General features: G+C 38.1%; 1 protein-coding gene across 1 annotated transcript; it reads right to left on the reverse strand.

Annotated features, from left to right (window-relative positions):
• Window positions 1–1114: 1114 nt before the first annotated feature.
• LOC124261387 (sphingomyelin synthase-related protein 1-like) lies at window positions 1115–20873 on the reverse strand. The gene is given in 7 exon segments (XM_046695698.1): window positions 1115–1654; window positions 1715–2106; window positions 7228–7378; window positions 9166–9283; window positions 10376–10854; window positions 10856–11009; window positions 20785–20873. Coding segments are annotated over 5 exon segments (1230 nt in total). The 5' UTR covers window positions 11006–11009; window positions 20785–20873; the 3' UTR covers window positions 1115–1654; window positions 1715–1774.
• Window positions 20874–20902: the final 29 nt, after the last annotated feature.

Consider the following 20902-nt stretch of genomic DNA (forward strand, 5'->3'; position numbering starts at 1 on the left):
TGCGTGACCTATCTGCAACACGCCTCAAGACGAAAGATGGTATTTATCAAAGGCAGAATTGGTTAAATTTATGCAGTAACTGCAACGTGAGTCAAACGCATAAGGTAGTACAACTAGGGCATACCACATGCGGATCCGCGAGCGAAAAACGTAATCTACAAATAGTACAGTTTTTCATCAATGTAAAACTAGCTGAACAATCACGAACTCACGTGAATAAACAGTAGAAATACGCATTAATTATTAACGCAAATAACTGAAGGATACTAGCTATACCTTTATAGTAAACTATAAAAGGTAACTAACTAAGAAAAACCAAAGGATATAGTGTGTAAGGAGACACAGGCGCTCTCACATCCTGCTCACTGGGCGAAGAAGGAGAGAGTGAAGCATGAGGCCAGAGGGTGGCGACACCTGTTCCCGCGCTTACGGGCAGGGGAGGTAACTCGTGGGTGAGTACCAATTAGTGATTTTACATTGAAGGGAGCTTCAATTAAGGAGATACAAGTGTTCCACTATGTTCGCAAGAGGAAGGGGACAAGCAAAAGAGCATGAGTCAGGATAAGGAAAAATTAACGATTTCAATGGGATCATGAAGAATAATAATTTTAAATTAAATATGGTGTTTCAGTTAACATGACTTCACTGTAGTCTGTACATATAATGTACAAGGTTCTGTTATGAAACTTCAAGCCATGTTTAACTGAACTATTTTCCATTACAGGACAATATTCTGCTGACATGTGTTTTTGAAGAATCAGGCACGGAGACCAACACAATACCAGTTCAATATGATTTATAGATCAGGATCTTTTAATAACAGGTACGAGTCTAGCATTTATCAAAGATGAGGTGAGGTGAAATTGGGTTTAACGTCGTGCTTGAGAATATTTCGCTCATATGACGACATGCATGCATGTGTATGTGTATGTGCAGCTGCTTGTACTAGCCCAGACTTAAGCTGGTTTTATAGTGCTAGCTCACTGAGATACCATGCCGCAGTGAAGCATGAATACCCCACTCAGACACATTATACTGACTCCGAGCCGACCAGTCCTTGTTGTACCCATTAATGTCGAGTGCCAGGCAGGGACCAACAAGTACCATATTTTAACGTCTTTTGGTATGACATGGTCGTGGATCGAACCCGTGACTTTCCACTCTCCGAGCGGACGCTCTAACCACTACACCACGGAGGCAGTCTATCAAAGATGAGTGTGTGATAGCAGACAGGGGTGTTGCCATGCATATGTCATGATATGGTCGACGTATCATTACTTTCTTACATGATATGACACAGAATCTTACTCCTTGGGAATGACTTTTCATGACAATTTCTTATTACATTTGTATGGATGAATAAATAGCGCATGTGACCAGCTGTTAGTAATTAGAATAAATATCAAGATTGCAACGGTGTCAAAATTTGACATGGAATGAATGTTTCACAAACCTGTCTTGAAATTGGTACCTTTTAAAAATAATTTACTATGTCATGGCTAGGAAAAATACGTAAAACTACCCCTTCCCCAAAAACTTCAGATGTGTCTCTGTATAAGTCTACTTGGACTGGTGTATAAAAAAGTAAAGTTAAGTATTAAACCCAACTAATATACACTATACTTTTGTTGGAAACTTTTATAAATCTTAATGTATTAAACAAAACCTGAAACCAATCTCTATGAGAAATAATGTATCTGGACTCTATGCTTGTTATCTTTCTTGTTGATAACAGAACCTCTCTTGTAAACATCTAGCAATTTTGAGAAAAGTATCAAGACACTTTCAATTTGTTCTGAAAATACTGAAAGACCCTGAAAGGACTAGGTAATGGCCACTCGTATTGGTTGGGCACCACTCCGTCGCACTTGGACTCAAAGAATGCAAACATGGGGAACCAGACTCGGGTGCGGTCTGCGTCCTGCTGCATGAGGGAGCGGTTGTTGGCGAGGGTGTGGTAGTACATGAACAGCCTGGAGCTGAGGTAGAAGGAGATGAACACGTCGATGGAGTAGTGCTCATGGGCGGCCAAGATGAAGAATATCCCGAAGACGTTCAATACCCATGACAACATGTGAAGAAGGTAGGCCTTCTGTTGGGGTGTGTCTGAAACAAACAGGTTCTGTTTAAGATTTCATGCATTTAGTTCCATAGTTCTGGATAAGATGGGGTGTGGGTAGCCTAGAGGTTAATGCATTTGTTGAGGAACTGGGTTCGATCCCTACATGGATAAAAAAAATGTGTGCAGCCAATTTCTAGTGTCCACTGTGATATAGCTGGAATATTGCTAATAAATAAAAAAGTTCATATATCGCAGATTTTGTTAATCAAACTGCAGATTTTCTTAATCATGCTGTTGATTTTCTTAATCATACTTAGGATTTTCTAAAGCATACTGCAGATTTACCTGCAGAAAACAGAGGCATGGAAGTGGAATATAACTGCCAAGTAACCATTACAGACAGATTTTCACAAAAAAGATTACTTAAAAGTCACATGCAACGTAAAACACAACTTTGCAGATTCTGATACCTTTTGGTATTGACTTACAGATACAAATCATCAAAAATGCAAATTCAACTTTGAAAATAACGCGTTGGAAACCACCACCCCACCCCCCCCCGAGAAATCAGAGTTCAAACTATTCACTACATTCACCCCAGCGCTTGGAGTGAAAAGTGGTTTCAACAGCTGGGATGCGCTGCACTCATAGCGCATGCGCAGTGAATAGGTTCGCACAGCTTGAAAGCGGGATGTCCGGATTATAAGGTAATGAGCAGGAGTAGTCTAATCAAAACAAATAGTAAATAATCTACTCATTACAAAAAAAGAACCTCGTTAGGATCTAGATCTACTCAGCTATGCGTCAACCAGTGAGGCGTTCGACATTACAAGGCGGACAAAACCTTCGCTGGCGGTGAGTACTTGGTGAAGGCTTTGATGTGAGCTATTTTTCTAATGTTTTGTTGATATTTCACAGGCACGAGCTTTTTTATGTGTTATGACAGTAGATTGCCGATTAAACTGTTTATATCATTTCATTTGTCTATTTCACTACACGTTCTTCTTACTTAGTCACTTTCTCAGTTCGATACTAAACAGCAATGTCATTATTTAGTGTTGACAGTATGTCTAACTGTGATATAGATATGTCTTTGTCACAAACATAACTCAATGTCTGTTTTATTGACACCTATGTGTCTGCCTGCCTGTCTGCTAATGACAATATGCAATACACAACTTCCATCACTGACCACATGCAATTAGAACTTAACACCTATCAGGCTATACACCATAAACAAAACACATTGAAGTATGACTCGTGCACCAAGTTCGGTCTCTGTCACATTATGCAATTACACAGACAAGCACGTGTGATTCTTGTACACATGACATGTTATGATGTCTGTTGATTGCAAAATGTTATACACAAAAACTGAGCATGTATTTACAAAACCCAACATCTCTATATACACACACACACACACACAATGAGCTGCGAGGGCATTGGCAAATGAACCAGCCAATGAAAGACTTTGTTACACTTGAGTGCACACCCACCCACTCTGACTGGGTTCGGTATCCTGGGTGCTTCGTTTCTAGGGAAGTGAACCCAAGTACAAAATATTGCATTTTTGATTGAGATTGCACGCTTATAATTTTGTTTATATGTTTTTTCATAATCAGCAATGTCTATTATATGTCACGAATAAGTGATAACTGTGTTTTAACCATGTTTAATTTTTTGGTTGCATGTGACCTTTAGAAAAAATGGTCAATACCTACAGAATATGCTGACAATAGGAACATGACCCACAAGACTTACGAAAAGGGAAATATCTTAAACATTCTGTTAGAATTTGCTCCATGATATTTTTCTACAGCTTAACACAAATGACCAGGTAATGGTTGTCACTCAGGAAGGAACTTCGTCTGTCATACAGACCCTGAAGCAAATATATCCAAGAAATCCCTTGCAAGTCTAGAAAATGTGGCAAGTCTAGATTTCCACAGCTTCAAGAAAGTCTCAGGGCTCCTTTTCATCATATTTTATTTTTACTACTAAGAGCTTTTTTGTGTGTTAAATATGTTCATTTCAGTGACTAGTTGTTAGTCTAGAAGTAACTGTCCATTTACATTAAAAGGAAACTGTCTTAAGTTCATATGTAGACCAACAAACCATGTATCCACACAGTCAAAATAGAAATATTTACACAAAGGATTTGAGATATTATTTTCCTGTCAAGTTTGTGCGTTAATCAGAGGCAATGAGTATTAATATGATATAGACAGGCCTTTCATCATTCTTTTTGACAGACTGTGAGTGTCCGGGTAATGAGGGCCCATTGAGATGACAAACACAAATTTTAACAGTGATGCTCTAAATCATTTCAAAACCCTTAACATATATCTCTAGCTTCCAGATGAGGGGCTAAACAAAAAACATTACAAAAAAAACAACAACTCGAGTTTGGGTTATATGAAGCAGATAGATCAGCAGAATTACAGCCAATCTATTTTAATATCTGAACCATTTTTATCTGCTTACTGGCATGAACAAATGAAAACAGTTTCAATGATTTAAGAAAAACACTTACAAATGGCTATGTTGCACACTCTTCTGATGACAAATTGGACATAAACATAAATAATAACCCTCTTTTCCAATGCATTATTAAAAAACTGCAAGAAATATTCTCTGAATAAACACAATAAAATGACATCACAGTACAAGGATGATGGTATATGCTTCCATGACAACAGAACAGTCAGGTTAAATATTTCAATGCAGTTCAGGGGATAGAAAACTTTTAATCCCATTTAAATTTTCTTAACAAATCAAACTTTGAGCCCTAACTCTCATTCAAATCAAATACAGAATATCAACTGTTGGCGAGAGGGTTTCTCATTCACTTTTGTCAAAAAATAGCACTAAGCTGTTTGCTCACAGCCATTCAGTGTTTGATGAGTCACACTGACATTGCGTTGGATGATGTATACTGGAAACTAACTTGTTGTTGCAACACATCCACATGTATTTGTAAGGCAGAAACAAAAGAATTTTGGAAGTATTTGTACTTCATGTTTTCGTTTATACTACTCAAAAGACGTTCAGAATCTCTTGATTTTTTTCATATTGTCAAAGTTTATCTCTCGCAATATGACACATTAAGTTAATAATCGAGTCTGGGCCAGACAATCCAGTGATCAACAGCATGAGCATCGATCTGCGCAATTGGGAACCGATGACATGTGTCAGCCAAGTCAGCGAGCCTGACCACCCAATCACCTCTTACGACAAGCAAAGTCACCTTTTATGGCAAGCATGGGTTGCTGAAGACATATTCTACCCCGGAACTTCATGGGTCGATTTATCCACTAACTTGGGGGAACTAACTGCAAACCTTATGCAGATGAATTGCACGAGGATCATGCATCAAATTGCTGAAAGACATGTGCAAATATCATGCATGTGCACAGCTGTGTTTTGGTGTAAAGTTTTGATAGGAATTTGCCTATTTTCACTAATTTTTATCATTTATTGAACTCATGACAATAATCTTTTCAACGTTACAAATTTGTTTTACAATACATCAGTTCACGTTTTATGGAATATTTTGCAAAATTAAGTTCAGAACATCTGCCTGAAGTAAGTGGCTATATTTACACTAGTGAGTCTTACACCTGGCTTGTTTTCTTACACCTGGCTTCCGCTTGTAGAGTGCTATAGTATTTATGACTATACACAACAGTGATTTGTTCCTTTATCTGAATATGTATTCATTTCAATGATGTCTGTATTGAAAATTCCATGTTATCTTTTACATGTATTTTGGGAGACAAATGAAGTATTATCTTATATTCTTTTAAGTGGCATATGGTATGGTGTGTTAACTAATAAGTGATTACTTCCAGCATATTTGGTAATCACTGGAGCAAAACACAATTGGCACCTTTTGCTTTATGTCTACGTGCTCATTTTATCATCTGCATTGAGCCTTCAAGAGAATCAACGCTAAATTCAACCCAAAGCTTCAAACTGGACATGCTCTAAACTGCACGTAATAGCTTAAACAATCATTCTGATCCCTGATGCAATAAATTCCACACACAGACAACCCCACTCCAGATGCTGCACTTAAAGAATTAATGAAAAGTGCTGACAAAGGCTTCATGCAACATCAAGCCATCTTGCAGTGGAGTCTTGTTGAACACAATGGCCACAACACGTGTTCCTGGTTCCTCTGAATACCACAACACAGAGGCAATGACATGTGAACTTTAGACTGAATCGTCTTCACATCTGTTGCCATGGGAGCATAAAGGGCAAAGGGAGAGAACTCATCGAGGATTACCTTCTGCTAACATGTGTTCCCCATTTGTAAAGCTTACACATTCAATGGAATGGTGATGACAAAGCATACAGAATTTTCTGCTTGCTTACTCACATTAACCTGTTTATATACCTGCTGGTTACCTGGCAACGTAGAGATACTCTCAAATACATGTCATTCACAGTACACTGCAGCTATTCTTGCCCCAATCCTCTAACCCCTAATCATAAAAACATCTAGTGTTTTGTTTTCTAACAACTTGCTTTGTGGACCGGACTGAACTAAACCAATTTACCCTTTAATTTGCTACTCTAGAGATGAAATGATCTTCAAAGTAGGCCAATTTTGAATATGAAGTAAATCTTTAACCACACCAACTTTGAAAAACAAAAAAAATAATACCAGAAAATTGCTTTGGATATTCAGATTTTGTTAACTTTCAGCTTCTAGTCCACAAATCAGAGAACAAAGTAACTAATAAACAGGACTTGTAGTTGTATATATCTTCCATCTTAACTAGAAGAGGACATTACGGATGTGATAATCTCTGATCATGTTCAATGAATATTGTATTATTACTATGATTACTAAAATTATGTTAATAACCATGACTGCACAGAAAGTTTAATAAAGAAATTGGCCCTTTTCTAAATGAGATTTCTCTCATTGTCCATGACATGGTCAAGTTGCTGTCCATCATCTAACAGATGACTGGTAGGGCCACTGCTGTAACCTTGGATGCTGCTGACTGATAATAACTGTAAACAATAAATAATGAATACACACTGTTATTTAGAAAGTGGTCAAGTGTAACGTATGTTATATTTTGGGATTACACTTTCTTAGCACACACTGTTGTCACCCGTTAATAAGGTTCTCTGTATACACTTACATTCAGTGATGAAAAAGTTAAGTAGAGTTATGATGGCCGTGTGTCCACTGAACATATAGTCTCCGCAGGTCCGGACTCCCTGCAGGGTCATACCACATCCCTTCCAGATCTCAAAAGCCCTCTCCAGCTTTGTCCAGAAGCTGCCGTAAGTCTGAAAGGGAAAGATCAATTGGTAAGAGTGGGAATCACAAGTTGCTGTTCTGTTTGTACAGATCCTGTAGTCATCAATATTGCATATAACATAACAGCCTGTAAGTAATTCAGGCAAACAAGGGATTGATATCATGAGGGACATCACACTGCTGTGACATCATCATGATCATTCAAACTCTTTAAAGTTGAGTGAAGTATTCCATGTCCAGTGAGTGAGTGAGTTTAGTTTTACGCTGCACTCAGCAATATTCTAGCTATATCAATTATCATGTATATGGTGGCGGTCCGTAAATAATCGAGTCTGGACCAACCAATCCAGTGATCAACAGCATGAACATCAATATGCTCAATTGGGAACCGATGACATGATTCAACCAAGCCAGCAAGCCTGACCCCCTGATCCCGTCAACATCCAGAGATGCCAACCCCAAAGTGTTGCAAATAGTAGTTTCAAGGATCAAAATTAGTAGTTTGACCATAAAATTAGTAGTCAACTAAATACTTAAAATCATATGAGAGTAATCAAGAGTGAAGCTTTCATTTCACATTTCTCCAACAGCAGATTTCCAAATTATCAGCATTACATTTCGTCTTGTCGCCTCTTTTTGCCGAAAATGTATTTAATCGACGAAAAATGTATGTTCTTGTCTATATATCCGAATCTTAATGAATTTTTTAAAAATTTTGTAGAATTTTTAGTGCAATCGTATTGGCATAGTTTGAGGCTAAAGTTCATAGCGGCTACGATAAAAGCGTAGAGGTTGGCATCTCTGCAAGTCTTCAGACAAATTAGACAAGTTGTTCAAAGAGCCCGAAATATTATTACCGTTAGCTACCAGATCAATCTTTAAATCAGATCTTTCACTCTAATAAACTCCTCGTTGTGAGTTACCTTAAAAATATTTGTTTCTGATTGCTTAATTGTGATTTGTTATCATGGATTCCACTGACATGCAAAGTCAATGAAATATACCCTGCTTTGAAATGCCAAACTTTTACCAGTGCTAATAATATGATTTTATTACCTTAACCCTGAGAACCAAAAAAATACAGTTTGGTGAACCGAACCATGTTAAATGAACAAATCCATCAGTAGTGAGAGAGTGAGTTTAGTTTTCTGCCTCACTCAGCAACATTCCAGCTATATGGTGGCGGTCTGTCATCACTAGTGTTGGGAATTGGTTGAAATCTCACAATTGATCATTGCTTCATTACCAACGAACAATCATCGATCATCGCAAAAACTTGGTTAGCGTCATTTTTCAGATTTTCCTATCCAGGTTGTTATTGCAGAAAAGCATAACATGATGCAACTTGCTACTTTAAAGTGATGACTAATATATCATGAACATAGACTTCCTGGAGTCTTAGAGAAATATTCAGTCATGACTTTTCAGCTAGTGAAGTGAGTTTTCTAAGAATTAAACATGTTTTCAGGCCCTGACAACTTCTAAGATATGTTCCATTGTCAAGTATTTCAAAGACTAAAACAGTAGTTCCAAAATCGTTTCTGTTCGATTATGAGAAAATGTGATCGATTGCTTGGTCGTTTGGTCACTGATTATTTCAATTAATCGGAACACCACTAGTCATCACAATCTAGTGATCAACTGCATGAGTAACATTCTACTCAAAAAAGAATCAATTGGGACATGATGACATGTGTCAACCGATTCCTTAAGTCGCCTCTTACGACAAGCATGGGATCTTCACGGGTTACATCCATCAGTAATGCAATGGTGGCAACTAATAACTAATACAGCTGAATGAGCAGGATGTGCTTACCTTGCCACTACATTGAAGGTGTGTTCCAGGTACAGACAGGGAGGTGATGAACATTGTAATACATCGCAGTAGGAAGATTGTACCAGCCAATGAAAACATCCTCCTCATCAAGATGAATCTAGTAGAAAAGGAGATAAGTGAATATCAACTGAACATCATCATTAAGCTTCAGAATGACCTTGACACGTGACTCATTCCATTTGAGAGTGAGATTCAGGGAAACAGATCAAAGGGGCTTAATCAATGTAAAAGATTTGTTAGTTGTTCAGTACCACACCCTGATATATTCCAGCTATATGTCAGCCCGTAAGTCTTGGCCATACAAACCAATGAGTCACATAACTATGAATATCCAACACGGTGAGAGTACTATGACATATCATGAACCACTTGATCAAAACTGATCATCCAATCCATTGGTTGCCTTGTTCGACCAGTATAGAATGTTAGGGATCATATTTATCCTGGCAAACACATCTCGGGCTGTATCGTTTAGAAATTGAAGACCATTAATGTTTTCTTGTTTAACGCCACACTCAGCAATATTGAAGCAGTATGGGGGCGGCCTGTAAATAATCGAGTCTGCACCAAACAATCCAGTGACTGACATCATAAGCATTGATCTACAACAATTGGGATAAGGGGAGGTGAGGTGAAATTGGGTTTTACGTCGTGCTTGAGAATATTTTGCTCATTTAACGACGTGCATGCGTGTGTATGTGTATGAGTGACTGCTTGTACTAGCCCAGAATTAAGCTGGTTTTATAGTGCTAGCCCACTGAGATACCATACCGCAGTGAAGCATGAATACCCCACTCAGGCACATTATACTGACTCTGAGTCGACCAGTCCTTGTTGTACCCATTAATGTCGAACGCCAGGCAGGGACCAACAAGTACCATATTTTAACGTCTTTTGGTATGACGCGGTCGGGGACGCTCTAACCACTACACCACGGAGGCGGTCAACTGGGATACGATGACATGCATCAACCAAGTCTGTGAGCCTGACAACCCGATCCCATTAGTCGCCTCGTACTACAAGCAAGGGTTGCTGAAGACCAATTCTAACCCCGATCTTCACGGGTTTGGAAGGTTACTAGCCTATTCTGAAGCCAAAATGGTCAGTGAGTAAGGCCCCTATCAATCTGAAACAATCAAGTTCATAAGATCAAACATAAGATAATGTATGAATGCTTGCATTAACCTACCTGTGTTTGTGGAAGAACAGGATTGAACACCACATCAAAGACAGAGTTAATCCAACCAACTCGCAGGCTTCAAACGCCCATGACACGTACGGCATATTATCCAGGAAGAAGTCTGGTAAAGGTGGAAACTTCTGCATGTCAGGGACTCTGTCATGCACTACCACCATCACAAACGATGTCAAGAGAGTCACCGAAAACACATACACAAAACTCAGAACAGTCTTCCAGATCTCAGGGTCAAGGCTCTGGGAGCATCTCCCTCGAAGATTCGGACTACCCATGGCACTCTGGGCATATTCCCAGTCACTGTTGTTGTTGCTGATGTTGAGACGAGGAGGGGTGTAGATGTTGCTGCGGTTGTCACCAACTGAGCCATTGAGATGTACAAAACTGCGGAGCTCAGCCTGGTTTTCCTGATGAAGAATGTTGATCTTGATGACAAGTCGTTTGACGTCACCCAGTACTGGGATGTTGAGGGGGAGGCCGTCTCAGGTCATCTTCTGTGAGAGACAACAGCGCCAAACCATCGATCTTGTGTTCTTCGCACAACAGTTGTCTGTAGCGTGTGAAGTTGTTTGCCTGCAGCCAATATTCGACGTCCTCACAGGACCAATTGACTACGTCCGTCATCACACTGTAACAAAACAAGTTTTCGAACATTAAATGTGAGGTGAGGTGAGGTGAGGTGAAAGAGGGTTTAACGTCAGACTTAGGATTATTTCGCTCATATGACAACGTGCATGCGTGTGTATGTGTATGAGTGACTGCTTGTACTAGCCTAGACTTAAGCTGGTTTTATAGTGCTAGCTCACTGAGATACCATGCCGCAGTTTGGCATGAATACCCCACTCAGACACATTATACTGACACCGAGGCGACCAGTCCTTGTTGTACCCATTAATGCCTAGCGCCAGGCAGGGACAAGTGAATAAGTACCATAGTTTAACGATTTTTGGAATGACGCAATCGCAGGTCGAACCCGCAATCTCTACACCACTATACCACGGAGGCAGTCAAACATTAAATGTACATGAGAAGGACAATATCATGCAAATCTGAAATTCCAGTGGCCAATAGTGGAGAAATTATACAACAAGATCACACTACGATAGGTATGGTTTGATGTGTATTGTGATCCAAATATTTGCATTAATTCATCCAGAGTTTTTTCCTGTAAATAATTTTTGAGCAGATAACCAGATTCTCCCATCATACCTTGAATAAAAACTCAATAAAAATTCTGAAATTGTCTGCAGTACATTTGAAAATATTTTATGGTCCAGTTTCTTCTATGTCAGGTCATAACATGTACACAAACAGTACAATGTACACTATCTGGACCTTGTAAGTGAGTGTCTTACTGAACAGTACATGCAAGGGGAATTTTAAGTTCTGTAAGTTTATTCAGCTATGTGCTTTTTAATTTGTTTTACAACCGTAATGTTTTACATTGTGACTGAGGGTTCAGCCCCCACTAACTTTTGGCTGTTTAGCAATCTGACCATGTTGACATAATCATAATAGCAGGGAGCATAAAAAGGGGTCCCACATGACAGTTGATGGCTGTTCATATAACATACATGTCATTGTGGACAGATATTAAGCCATAAATATGTCATGTGTTGATGGAGGGGAGAGCAAGGGCGAGGCCAACTGGTTAAAGCTTTGACTTGACTTGCCAGAGATCCTGGATTGATTCTGACATTGCAACACTGTGTGAAGCCTGTCTCTGGTTTTCCTCCCAAATGATACTGCTGGCAGATTGCGTATCAAATTATCTACTTGATTTTCAACTCACTGAAAACAAAAACTGCAATGACAGTTTCCTTCTTTCTTTACTTCGGGCAAAACACCATGTACAACATGTACAGTCTTCCAGGACATTAACACTGACTGACTGACTGAGTTTAGTTTTACGCCGCTTGTAGCAATATTCCAGCAATATCACGGCGGGGGACACCAGAAATGGGCTTAACACATTGTGCCCATGTGGGGAATCGAACCCGGGTCTTCGGCGTGACGAGCCAACGCTTTAACCACTAGGCTACCCCACTGCCCCCCAGGACATTAATAGTTCATTGGACTCACATGCATCAAACTTAATGTGTCAGCATGACTTGAAAAGTTTGTTAAAAACATAATATCAAAAATATGCTAATCACTCACTTTATTCTTAACATTGGGTAAAAATGTAATGAATAATTGATTGTGGTCTAATCATACTGATAGTTATTGTAACTGCAGCTAATTTGACTATAGTAACTAAATCAATGTTTTTTAATTAGTCTTGTAAAGAATACTTTGTGAATGTCTACAACATGGTGAGAGTATACCTTTTAAAATGTTCATTTTCATAAACGATACATACACCACATAAAACACATAAATCATGTAAATGTAACGGACATGTGGATGAATATTATAGTCAAGTATTATTACATACATACATACATACATACATACATACATACATACATACATACATACATACATACATACATACATACATACATACATACATACATACATACATACATACATACATACATACATACATACATACATACATACATACATACATACATACATACATACATACATACATACATACATACAAATAAATAACACAATCTGCAACCAACCAGTGATTCTCAGCCTTGTCGACTACAATATAGTAGAAACCATCACAAAGGTCATGTTGCAATCAAACAGCTTAGCCGAACATAACATGTTGATGAATATGACGAGATATTTCCTGACCTTTGGACTAGCCTATAAAATTGAGCTTCAAACCACCTTTGACCTTACTGACCTTTGGGCATAGGATCTACTGACCAGGTGAACAACACCTTCACTGTACAGGAATGTGGGACTGGGGTATTGATAAAGAAATGGCCTTCCAAGTCTTATTACTGTCACACTGGTCAGATTGCTTGGATAAGATTTCATCAAGCATAAATAAATTCATACCTTACAAGACAGTTATCTCTCATTGGGGTTATACATTATATACCTGTTTCTAGGCAGACTTGTTCATTTGTTTCACAGCTTACATGGTTGAGAATGTGTTTGATTAAAAATAAGCCTTTTTTACATTTATTGTGGCCTTTTTATTATTGTCATACTGGTTAGATTACTGGGATAAGATTACATCAAGCATTAATGACTTCATACTTTACATGACAATTATCTACCACAGGGATTACACATAACATACATTGTGTCTAGGCAGACTAAGTTTGTTTATTGGGTTCACAGTTAACGTGGCTGATAATGTGTTTGATTAAAAATAAGCCTTTTCACTTCGTTTTTCAAGTGGTTAGTTGTAATATTTTTATCATGCGGATAGTCAAGAGATGTTTTTAGCAATTCCTCCTATCATTTAGTATACTGAACAAGTACAGATAAAAAAGAAACACTGGTCTGATGTTACCGTTATGAACAAGGTTCATTTACCGGTTTAAAAATTGAAAAATACCACATGGATATTCAAATATTCATGAATATTCAAATATCCATAATATTCAATATTCAAATATTCAAGTAAAATCATGTTTAACATTACCATTTTAATGATTTTTGTTACGGTAGAACAAGGAGTAAATTAAAATTAATTCCATTAACTATATTGTTGCTTTTGGCTCCTGCTGGCCAAATCTGTAAAAAGAAAATCTAATAAGTGTTGTCTAAAGTCATGTTGTTTAACAGAGCCCAATAAGAACAGGAAACCCAACAGCAACAGTAATTTCCTGCACCAGATACAATCCTATTACTAAGTCGTAAAAGTGAAGGATGTTTGCTGTTACAGAGAGGCCTAGAATTGCACAAGTCCCTACGGCAATAATGAGTTTAAATAATAATTTCTAGATTATAAAATAGATAAGCCCAAATTACCCATATATAAGACTTGCATCCTTGTACTGTTCGTTTATCTAGTCTTGCCTATCTTAAGGACAGAATTACAACACATCCACCGACTTATCACTTAGTACAGCCTTGAAGCAAGGCTGACAGAGCTGCATTGATTACAAGGCTCCCAGAAAACACCACTGATGGAGATTAATACACTGGGTCCATGCTAGGTAATTGATTGGAGGGCTTGGAGGCAACGTGTTTTGGTCTCAGTGGTGGGTGGAACCAGCTGGAAGAGCCACATGTTCTACTACATTACCAGGATTATCCAACACAAATAATCCTTATGTTGGAAACTGACAATATCAGATACCTCTTGCATGAAGCCTTTTGGGGTTGTAAAATATTCTTTATATATATGGTGGCAAACTTGACCAAAGCTTGTGAAATCTGATGTTTACCACCACTTAAAGATCTACAAGTCAGATACTGAATAAACTGAGATGACACTTGCCAAAAAAAAACGAGAAAAAAAATACTTTTACAAACTGATTATAAGTCTTGACTGTCACCTGTGGACATTGATCAAATGTTAGTGACAATTACATAGTTATTTCAAATAATTTGAATTGCATTTTGTTAATACAGTGTTTGCCATGAAGCAGAAAACCTGCATCTCCCTCTCATGACACAAGGAGTCATGATGACTCCTAAATATTTATGCATGGATGCAGAAAACCTGCTTATTTGACTCTCCAAAACATGTCCATGTCATGATGACTCCTAAATTTTTATGCCCAGGGCAAACACTGTTAATGACATCTGAACATGACACACAGTAACTGAGTGCATGTAATATATATGACAACTCATTTGCTTATTGACCAGCTTGACTACTGGACTCAATCTGTTCTATACATAATGACATGTCTCTTATATCAAGCCATTCTGATCGTTGAAACTTCAGCATATTATTTTATTTGTTGTTAGTGCAACACTCAGCAATATTCCAACTTTACAATATAAAGATGTATATATATATATATACATAATTAAGTATGGACCTAACAAACCAGTGATTGATATTGTGATCAAAACTCAGCGACACCTCGGTAGGATCACACACTATCAACCAAGTCTCAAAATCTGACCACTCAACCCGTTAAGTTGCCTCTTCAACCAGTCCCCTTCAACCAGCAAAGGCTGACCTACTGAACACTTAATCCATGAGGGGATGATAAATCATCATGTGAAACAGATACTTGTACTTTGAAAGGCATTTAATCATAAATACAGGCTTAACACACAAACAGTACTCACACTGATTAAACTGAGTGAGTTTGGTTTTACACCACTTTTAGCAATATTCCAACAATATCATGGCGGGAGACACCAGAAATGGGCTTCACACATTGTACCCATGTGGGGAATTGAACCCAGGTCTACGACGCTTTAACCACTAGGCTTCCCCACTGCCCCCTGATCATGCTGATTAAAGTGCACTACTACTTATTACATAACACAAACATTGATCAAAAAGGACTTACATATTAGCTTGCCACATGAATTGTCAATTTTAAAGACAAGGTTATGTGTACCACCATGATCAGGAGTATGTTTGTCCCAATCATAGGCATGATAGAGTTAACCAAATGCAAGGTAGTGTTGCAGGTACACAGCAATAATCACTAAAGGTTGACATGGTGAGATGATAAATGTGTGAGCATCAATAGTAACTGTACAAAGAGATAAAGAGTTACTATGGTAACCAACATCAGTTGCTGAAACAGAAGATTCCACAGAAGATTGAGAGGCAGTTTGCACAGCATGTGATAAAGCACACCTTAATATCAATGGCAGATGCTTTTATTCTGAATCCTATGCACTTTATATTGACTCCAAATTGTCCAGAGAATATATACAGTTGTCACACAAAAATAATTTCTGTTTGTCGCTTAAAGCTTAAATTTTTCAGCTATATGATGGTGTTCTGTAAATATCGAGAATGGGCCAGGTAATTCAATGACTGAGATCATGAGCATCGAACTAACCATTTGGGATACACACACATGCACCAAACAATAATAGGCTTGCGTTGCTGAAGACCAAATCTAATCCAGATCTAATCCATGAGAAATATATAGACAAACAGAACTCAGCATTATGTAATGGCATCATGATGTAACAAGTCAAATACACTGCTAGTCATTTGGGTTGAACACAGTATTTCAGTTACATCACAGCCATGACACGGATTTAAGTGTTGTAAAGCAAAGAGATATTGTTTGAAGATGTTCCCCACTTTGATGAAACTTATGACCCTGGCAGATCTAAGGAATAGATTTCTGCACAGGGCATGGGGATCCTTTTCATTGCGCTTACTGGCTTGGGCACTTATTATTGCAGGGATAGAAATGAAAGGTTTTTAAAGGGTGCCATGGGGCACTAGATACATCATTTACGTGTGCCTTTATAAAAATAAGTATGCCCATAACTTTCGATGAGCCAATTAAATATTTAAAAATCACAACAATTATGTCATTTCAATTTATTGTTTAATAATCAGTAAACATTTAAACCTGTAAACTTGAGAACTGTATTTTGTGAACACTATCATGGCCTGCAAGAACAGTTCAGATTCATTTGTCCTGAACCTATAATCTAACCCATAATCAACCAAAAGGAGATTTCCTGTTATGTGCAATGGCATTCAAAATGGCCACGCCCATGTAGTCCCATTTTAAGCCCTGTACTGACTGTATGGATTGGTGACCAGTGGATGTCAAAATGTAAAAGCAGATCAGTACACTCGTAGGTATGACCTCAGAGCTCACTAACTCAAGCTCACAACTAACACTTGGGATGAGATGCCTACCCTGTTAAGCATGCTGACAATGAATGTGTAAAGGGGTGTCTTTAAAGCAGGGGGTGCCAAACCCTGAGAATAGCAAAAGGTGAAAGCTGTCATATAGCTGTAATATTGTTAAAGGTCACATGCAACCAAAAAATCAAACATAATTAAAACACAATTATCACTTATTCGTGATATACATATACATTGCTGATTATGAAAAAAACATATAAACAAAATTATAAGCGTACAATCACAAATCAAAAGTGCAATATTTTGTACTTGGGTTCACTTCGCTTGAAACGAAGCAGCCGGGATACCAAACCCAGTCAGAGCGGGTGGGTGTGCACTCAAGTGTAACGGCTGCTTCATTTGCCGATACCCTCACGGCTCATTGTGTGTGTATATATAGAGATGTTGGGTTTTGTAAATACATGCTCATTTTTTGTGTATAACATTTTGCAATCAACAGACATCATAACATGTCATGTGTACAAGTATCACACCTGCATGTCTGTGCAAATACATAATGTGACAGAGACCGAACTCGGGCCATAAATCAATGCGTTTTGTTTATGGTGTATAGCCTGATTGGTGTTAAGTTCAAATTGCATGTGTTGTCAGTGATCGAAGTTGTGTATTGAATATTGTCATTAGCAGACAGGCAGGCAGACACATAGGTGTCAATAAAACAGACATTGAGTTTTGTCTGTGACAACAACATATCTATATCACAGTTAGAAATTCTGTCAACGCTAAATAATGACATTGCTTTTAAGTATCGAACTGAGAAAGTGACTCAGTAAGAAGAACGTGTGGTGAAATAGACAAATGAAATTATATAAACTGTTAAATCGGTAATCTACTGTCATTACATATAAAAAGCTCGTGCCTGTGAAATAACAAAACATTAGAAAAATAGCTCACACCAAAGCCTTCACAGAGTATTCACCGCCAGTGAAGCTTTTCCGTCTTGAAATGTCGAACGCCTCACTGGTTGACACATAGCTGAGTAGATCTAGATCCTAACAAGGTTCTTTTATGTCATGAGTAGATTATTTACTATTTGTTTTGATTAGACTACTCCTGCTCACGACCTTATAATCCGGACAACCTTCCAAGCTGCGCGAACCTGTTTCACTGCACATGTGCTATGAGCGCAGCCCAGCCCAGCTGTTGAAACCACTTTTACCCCAAGCTCTGGGGGAAAATTAGTGAATTGTTTGAACTCCGATTTCGCGCGGTTTTTTCATCGCGTTATTTTTCCACTTTATAAGTTGAATTTGCATTTTTGATGATTTGTTTCGGTAAGTCCATACCGAAAGGTATCAGAATCTGCAAAGTTGTGTTTGTGACCTTTAAATGTGGTGTTAAACAGTAAACCTAAGCAAACAATACTGGTGCTCAGTCGCAACTGGGATCCAAGGCTTAAAAGGAAAAAAACACTCAGAAGTATAGGAATCTGGATTGGCTTATATTTACCAGATTCAGAAATTGCTTTGGACTTGATTTCACATGTGTTTGGCGATAATATTGCTGCACCATCGGAGGAAGTTGAGTGAGAAACCTTGTTATCATAACAAAAGCTATAGAATACGGAAATAAGAGCTGCACCACACCGTCACATGCTATTATTGTTGATTAGTGTATCATGTGTATTGCTGATGCTGTCGTCAACATCATATCATGGGAAAAACTACATCTGATCTCTTCAGAGAATTTAGATTATGGAACAGGTGATAAAAAACAAAACTTAACTATAATCCTCTGGATACCCGATTCTACTTGTGGACTGACTGACTGAGTTTGGTTTTACGCCGCTTTTAGCAATATTCCAGCAACATCACGGCGGGGAACACCAGAAATGGGCTTCACACATTGTACCCATGTGGGGATTCGAACCCGGGTCTTCGGCGTGACGAGCCAACGCTTTAACCACTAGGCTACCCCACCGCCCCCCAGGACATTAATAGTCCTCTACTTGTGGAAGATTGCATAAATAAAGCAGTAGCCACACAAAGAAAGACATTGTTGAAGTTGTGTGATAAGCAAATAGCCTATGTATCTATGCATAACCCCAAGAATCTAGAACTTTTCCATAACTTTAGATAAATGTTCTATTTCAAATGCTGATGTTAAAATGAATTGAATTACATATGGCCAACAGGGTGCGATTTCGCTATTTACAACCTGCACTGGTGCATGTTCAATATGGCTTCTGCAGGTTATCTTCAGTAACGGGTTGCATATATCTGGTGCAGCCAACAATAAATCCTCCAACATCTTATAGCTGTAATCATGTGCTTTAATTATGAAGTAAATAACTGGAAGTAATCGTTTCTCTCGAAAATATTATTGGGAAGTAAGTGACTGGAAGTAATACGTTTCTCTCCATGACTGGTTACAAGCAGAAACCTTTGTGTACTCATTAATCAGTTACACAGCACATTCTTGTGTGTGTGCTGACATGGTAGTAACATTTTTTCTCAACTACAGGAATGATAAGGTAATAAGTAGATCTAAGCCAGTCAAAACTTTCCAAAAACAAGTTATTTCTTGAATGGAAAGAATCACGAATGTGAAAAACAACCTCGCTGAAATCATTTTTCACATCAGGTGCAAGCAATAAATCAACCAAGGAAGCACCTTACAGTCTCACATCTGCCGATAATGTTGGACCCTAATAGATCCAGTGGTGATAAGCATAAATAAAACATACACAAAATCATAGCATTTTCCTACAACTGATTGCTATTGCTGGTTATTTTGGACATTCTTGAGGTCTCACGTTTTTATTGTTACTGAAATAAATGAAATTATAATGCAAATATCATAGTTTCAACCTACAGATATTGTAATTTGTAGGTGTTCATCTTACCCTGTTTTGTGAATGTATCCATCCATATCCACATAAATGAAAAAGTCACATACATCTAAAGTTGTATTAATACTCTTGATGGTCTATCAAATGATCACATAAGGGGTTTTCCAAGTGTTATACAAAGTTGTCATATCTTACTGGTCATATGAGCCCATGTAACAACTATCCTCGGAAAGAGTTCCTTTCGTTCCCCCATATTTGTTTGGTAACATTGCTGTGTGTGGGGCCCATTATCATACAATGTGGTTCAACCCTATATATTGTTATTAATTTTGGGACTTTTAGTTATTATTGTGAGTTCTCTAGTAATTGTTGTGTTAGGTTTTGTCAATAGATTTAGTATATATTAATTTATACATATTATTTGGGATGGAGGAACGGGAGGAACTCTTACCCAGTGGAATATTGTTCAGTTGGTCCCCGTTCAGTTTTGCCCTGAATTATTCTAGTCAAGGCATTGAGGACGCTTGCGTACATGTGTTATAATGTCATAACAGCTCAGTGTTAGGGCGTTGAACAACTTTGGGATGGTTCAGTATTGAAACTGCTATTCCTGTTCGTTCTCTAGATTTATCAATGAATATATATCCAAATATGCCTTGAGGTCAATAAAGAAAGTGTACTTGTTTAATCATGATAAATACATCGTTTCACCAACTTCAGGAAGTTCTCCATACGTTGAATATGGTGAACTAACATAGGCATGGCGTAGGCTGTAAAGTCACATTGAGAGTGGGATCAAATTTATCTCGTTAAGGAGAGAGTGTACTAAAACTAAATATACAAATTGTCGAAACTAAAGACAACTTGTGTCGATATACCAACCGAATTGTCTACTGAATGTTCACAGTCCAAAATGCTGTCAACATGTGCCACACGAGTGTATCATCACTGTCATGTTGTTTTCATTGCTCGTGTTAACCGGAAGCGGAAGTTAATGCTG

Source organism: Haliotis rubra, unplaced genomic scaffold, assembly GCF_003918875.1.
Source record: "Haliotis rubra isolate DU_JTF1 unplaced genomic scaffold, ASM391887v1 Scf8, whole genome shotgun sequence".
In the NCBI taxonomy this organism is placed as follows: domain Eukaryota; kingdom Metazoa; phylum Mollusca; class Gastropoda; order Lepetellida; family Haliotidae; genus Haliotis; species Haliotis rubra.